General features: G+C 39.0%; 1 protein-coding gene across 1 annotated transcript; it reads left to right on the plus strand.

Moving 5' to 3' along the window:
* Window positions 1-901: 901 nt before the first annotated feature.
* ved (ventrally expressed dharma/bozozok antagonist) lies at window positions 902-4430 on the plus strand. Its single transcript, XM_067573710.1, has 3 exons — window positions 902-2077; window positions 2838-3097; window positions 3292-4430. Exons 1-3 carry the CDS (start codon window positions 1840-1842, stop codon window positions 3667-3669), a joined length of 876 nt encoding a protein of 291 aa, XP_067429811.1. The 5' UTR covers window positions 902-1839; the 3' UTR covers window positions 3670-4430.
* Window positions 4431-6305: the final 1875 nt, after the last annotated feature.

Genomic DNA, 6305 nt, shown 5'->3' on the forward strand with positions numbered 1-6305 from the left:
CCATTTGGCTGCATTATGTGTTTTACTGATAATACTTCTTTGACTTGTGAGTATTTTTAAATTGTGTTTTATCTGAAATCAGTTTCCAGCGCTGTTTATTTGGATGATCAGATAGTCAGAGATCTAGAAACATTTTATTTTAGTTATGAGTTTACAGTCTTAATTACTTCATTTTATTAATTTAACTTCTATACATTTCTATTTCCTGTTAATCCTATGATATTACAATAGATTTTCTGTGATTATTAATGGGATCAGCTGTTTTTCATAATAACAACAACAAACTTTAATCCTGAGAGCTCATCAATCAACTACAAATCAGATTACACAATCTAAAAAAAAAACCTCATCATCAGCTGACGTCACATCAGTAACTTTGCCTTTAATCTGGGGATCATCCCCGGATCAGCTGTTTGCTTTTATATTAAGCCACTCACTGCTTGTTATGCTGGTTATTAAAGGTCTTCAAATACGACTAATGGAAGTTTTTTTTAAGTAATTATCGCAAATTTGAAGAGCATCAAAAGTTTGATTAACGGAAAAGAAAGATGCTCATTAGTGAGGATTATTTTCTTATTGATTAGTCTGCAGAAAAGTGTGAAAAATGCTCATTAAATACACTTTAGACTGCAGATATTCAGGAAATGTGTGATTTACTCATAAAATTCAGATGTGATGGCTGGTTTTGGTCCGTCAACTAGAAGAATATGTTCTCTGGGAAAATCTAACAAGCACTACACGGTTAATATACAGCAATATACACAGTATTTTATATGTTTTAGAGTTTATTGATCACTCAAAGAGTTTAACATGCAGTGACTCCCATGCATGAAGAAAACTGATCTATTCTGCAGAAAACATTCATTAAATATTTTCCAAAACCCGGTGTGATGTCAATAACTGTCTTGTTTTTTTTTTTTGTTGCAACCAACAGTTTATAATAAAAGCAGCAAATCATCATCTTTAAGAAACATATTTCATTTCATTTTAGTAATCGATTAGTCGTAATGGTTTAAATTGTTTCCAAAGCTCAAGATAACATCCTCAAATGTCATCATTTGGCCCCCCAACAGTCCACAACTCAAAGATATTTAGTTAATATTCACATTTGAGCAGCTGGAATCAGAAAATTTCCACATTTTTTTTCTTACAGAATGACTCCAAACTAATCGACTAATTGTTGCAGCTCTAATCAACTTATCGATTAGTCACCATGTTGTCTCAGCTCTGCTCATGTGAGTTTACAGTGATGTTAGATGATTACAATGCTTCAAGAGACAAAACTCAAGTCAAATATATGGATGTTTTTGAGTCAGACGGGAGACACTTACAGTATGGATGTGCTTACAGATGAGATGCAGACAGTTGAGGTGTGTCTATTATCTTTTTTGGAGGCAGGAAGGTGAAGAGGGAGGAGGAGGAGGAGGGGGGGGGGGGGGGGGGGGGGGGGTGAGTGGGGGGGGGGAGGGGGGGGGTTGCTCTTCCCAGACTCACTGGAGCCAGTGTGTAACAGCCTCATTGAGACTGAATGAGACGTCTTAATTACTCCAGTTGTGAAAACTAAAGGAGGGGAAGGTGGGAGGGAAGGGAGGATGTGTGCTTTGATCTCGGTCTGAGGCGGTTTGAAAATGAGGAGGGATGCCCCCTATAAATACAGACACACTGTGAGGGGACAGTCATTACTCTCCTACAACCACCAACAACAACAACACCAGCAGCGAACAGAGGACTCCTGAGAAACTCTTCCTCCTGCAGTCTGGACACAACTTTCTGGTTTTCAAACAAAGGGATATTCTCTTTCCGACTTCTTTAGGAGAAAACTTTCAGCACTCAGCGACCATGAGAGGACATTTTTCTATCGAGTGGATGGCTCAGAGCAGCCAGCCGACGGGTACGGAGACCCTCGCTGCCTCTGGGCCCGCCGCCTGTGGGACGCATTCGGAGAGTCTGCCGGGTTTTTACTGCAGGCAAAAGGCAGAAAATGTACCTGAGCAGGAGCAGCAAGGCCTGGATGCACACAACCTGTCCAGCTCCAGTATGAGCACTCTACAGCACCAAAGCTCTCACAGTAATCAAGGTAAGCACATTTACTCAAGTACTTCTACTTTACTACACTTCAGAGGAGAATATTACATCTTTTTACACCAATACAGTTATCTGACGGCTACTTTTTGCTTTAGAAATTGATATTTTACCTGCAAGCAGCACTTTCTTCTAAATTAAACTACCAGAAAGTGTGTAAATTAGTTAAAATTAGCTCATGCCACAATAAAATGCTGCTTACACATGAATTAGAGCTCCAACGTATCAATTAGGAGATGAATCAGCTGCTATTTTGATAATAAATTCATGGTTTTAGTCATTTTTGAAGCAAAAATGACAAAAATTCAGTGGTTCCAGCTTGTTAAATGTGAAGTTCTGCTGATTTTCTTTGTCGTACATGACAGTAAACGAAATACTTTTGGACTGTTGGACAGACGAAAGATATTTTAATGCATCTCCTTCTCCTCCAACAAACATCAGTCACTATTTTCTGACAATTTATAGACTAAACAATCATTGGTTGCAGCGCTAATTATAATATAGAGCATCATAACACTCATATAGGCCATTTGGCAGCAAGATGAGCACTTCTACTTTTTATACTTTAGATGCTGAATATACTTCTTTAATTTTACTTTAACTGCAGGACTTTTACTTATAATGGAGTATCTTAAATTGTGCTATTGCTACTTGTGCTGCAGTAAAGTACCTGAATACTTCCATCAGCTGTTCAGTCTAAACATCTTTTGGGAAAACGTCATTAAAAGTACTTTCCTCTTTCTTCATCTCTCCAGTGACAGAGGCGGGTTTCAGCAGCGGTACAGAAGAGGAGACGTCCGGGTACGAGAGCGAAGGGGGTCGTTCTCTTTCCCCCGCGGCCTCCGCAGACTGCGCCTCCACCTCGCCGGCCTCCCCTCCGTCGGGGAGACGACCCCGTACGGCCTTCACAGCGGAGCAGATCAGCAGCCTGGAGAGGGCCTTCAAGAGGAACGCTTACCTGGGGACGCAAGACAAGGCCGAGCTCTGCAAGAAGCTCAACCTGTCTGACAAACAGGTAGGAATCCCCTACATGAATCCTTTATGATCAACAACTTGCACATAACGAGGATTTTATAAGCTTATATCATTTAAATGTTGATTATCTAAAATCTAAAATCCTTTCTAAGGCCCTAAAGTTCAGTAATAATGAGACATTTTGATGTGCTTATTGTGAAAACTTTTCCTAATGAGACTTTTCCTCCTTTTCAGATCCGTAACTGGTTCCAGAACAGGCGGATGAAGCTGAAGAGGACGGTGCAGGACGCCCTGGCTCACGCCTGCCAGGCAAACGTCGCCTCTCAGTTCATGCATTATCCCGAGCTGCAGGCTTACAGGCCGGGACCATACCCCAGATACCACTCAGCAGCGGCGGTGGCGGCGGCAGCGGCAGCACAGGAGGCTCCGGCTGCTGCTGCTGCTGCTGCCTCATACGTCCATCCACACAGCCTGCAGTACAGCTCTGCTCTGCCCAGTGTCTCCACACTGCCTCTGGACTCTTTTTACCAGTACAGCAGCCTCCCGGGAGTGATGCTGCCCTCTGCCACCACTCAACTCTCTCACTACCCGACTTATCCTCAATATTACTGAAACCGTCACTGACATCGCTGCTGTGATATTTTGTCCAACTGAGACAAAATGAGATTGTATTGATTTTATTTTTTGAACAAAAAGAAAAGTTCTCATCTTATCCTAATAGGATCAATTCCAGTAGAAACAGATGCTTTATAAGAAACACGGCACAAGTTTCATCATGGATCAAACAGGGTGGTGTGCAATATTGTGATTTGTGTGTGTGCTTCTGCTTGTAACTGATGTATAGTTTGGATATATTTAAATTTGAATTCTAAGAAATGTTTTATTTGATTTTTTGTTGTTATATCACTGTGGAATCAGATTACTTAAATAAAATGATTATTAAAACTTTACAGATTATCTGACGTTGATTTCTTGAGCTGATAATACTTCTGTACTTTTACTTGGGTGCAATTTTGAATGCAGGACTTCAACTTTTCTCTAAACGCATCAATGACTTCGATAACCAAACACTGGTATATGTATACTGGTACTTATACTTATAACACCACCCACCTTCACCACACGCACCTCTAAGTAGCTCGTTTATGCCACTAAGTGTCTCTAATGTAAACTAAACAGATGCTTCGCAGCCAGATAATAAAACGCAAAAGCACCGTTAACAGACTGGATGAAACACAGTCCCTCACCACACATTTTATCCAACACGGACACTCCTCCACTGGTCTTAAATTCTGGGTTTATTGATCTCATTACATCCACAAACAGAGGAGGTGATCTTGATCGTCGCCAATTACAAACGGAGGAAAGACGGATATTCAGCCTGGGAGCAGTGTCTCTCTGTGATGTTAAAGAGGATTTAATCTATCTTCTTTCATCTGAACCTGTTTTATAATGTAGATTATTAGATTACATTATGTTAAACAGAAACATTCCTATTTTTAAAAATCTCCAATTGAATATTTGTTGATTTCAGAGAACACTGAGACATTAAACTACATAAATTTCAATTAAAAAATAGAAACATTGAGATCTTCTAAAACCTTTGACTAGTAGTAGTTCTGTATATTGTATCTTGTTCTTATGTTTAATATGTCTCTAATCTTTGAGGCAACACGTCTAAAACTCTTTATCAATAATGAGACCGTCCCGTTATTGTGTCGTATACGTGGTTTCTACAGTAATTATGACGTATTTACAGTATAATTTCCTGCCTTTTCTCTGTTCCTAGAGACACTGGAGTCAACATAAACCTCTTCATGCTGCCTGAGGAAGAGTGCTGAGCTTAATAGCTGCTGATCAAAGCCTTTTCTGTTCTTTGTGCCATTTAGTGTTTGTATTTGTGCACAAATTGAGCGTAACAAATTCTCTCACTTTCTTGCGTGCTTCCTTTTTTCCTGAGTATTTCCACTGACCCCCTTGGGAAGCCTTTTTCCACTGTTTTCCCCATGGATTCCTAATGGAGTAATGGAATATTTTATGTTTGTGGTGTAAGTAAAAAACCTCAATACTTCCTCCATCACTGGACTAATGTGCAGCCTTCTGCTTGTCTTAGCCTTCAGGCTACAGGAAGTCAAACCTGGAAGACGACAAGAAGAAAAGAGAATAACTTGTTTGTGCTTTATTGAATTTCTATCTCTGACCAAAAGAAAACAACTTCTGTCACCAACATACAGTATTTTTAAATACAAAATGCCAGAAAGAGAACTGAGAGATGTTTAAATCAATATAATAATTCAATTAATTATTCTTAAAGTGCTTCATCATCCGATGTTCCTGCATTTGTGTTTTTATGCATTCCTGATCCAGACCGTCTCCTCCATCTTTCCGGGAAGCAAAAGTACATTAACTTATATCTCAGATTGTGTCACATTTACTGAATTCAGTGTATAATTTTCATGAGAAATCATATTACTGTGAGTTTTTCTATCTGCTGTTGTCTCCACAAACTGTATTTCAGGGAATTTAAATGTTTAATGTCATTGTGAAGACGTTTACATGCAGGCTGATTGAAAATAAATTAAAATTTTTCTAAGATAACCCCTGAATAACATTTACATTTTGTCATTTGGCCGACGATTTAATCCAAAGTGACGAAGTGCATAAGAAATACCATAAACTATAAACTTAAAATAAAATGGATTTAGTATCTACCTGAATTAACATTTAGAGAAAACTCTGAACAAGATTTAGACCATAACTTAGAGGGAAATAACATTTACAGGAAATATTAGCAAATAGTTTAAATGAACAAATAAAATGGGACATTTTGTGATTATTATTATCATTACTTTTTAAATCGTTAGATAATTGTACAGAGTTTGGTTGCTGGCTATAGTCTGTATTTTCTCAGGTGTTTTCTATTGTAGGAATCTGTTCTCACAACCTCAGTATTTTCTAAAATTTTGACTACAGCCCTGCACACAAAAACTTTTCTGGGAGTTTTCAGGACTTGAGGGGTTTGTTCACTAAACCATCGCACCTCCTTCAGGAGTGAATCTATCTTCTCATCACCAGTTAACACATGAAATCTACAGCAATGCAAACAAGCTCAGAGATTCTCAACACAGGACATATAAAGTGCTGCAAAAGCACGATACAGTGGCGTTAACTGCAGCTGTAAACTGACTGCTGCTGCTGTCATATAGAGCTGGGAGGAAGTTCAAAGACAAACCTGGAAATTTACCTGA

This window comes from Thunnus thynnus, chromosome 19 (assembly GCF_963924715.1).
Source record: "Thunnus thynnus chromosome 19, fThuThy2.1, whole genome shotgun sequence".
NCBI lineage: Eukaryota > Metazoa > Chordata > Actinopteri > Scombriformes > Scombridae > Thunnus > Thunnus thynnus.

Coding starts and splice junctions, on each gene's coding strand:
- ved (XM_067573710.1), top strand. CDS start 1,840: ATGAGAGGACATTTTTCTATCGAGTGGATGGCTCAGAGCAGCCAGCCG. Junction 2,078..2,837: donor AAGCTCTCACAGTAATCAAG/GTAAGCACATTT, acceptor TCATCTCTCCAG/TGACAGAGGCGGGTTTCAGC. Junction 3,098..3,291: donor TCAACCTGTCTGACAAACAG/GTAGGAATCCCC, acceptor CCTCCTTTTCAG/ATCCGTAACTGGTTCCAGAA.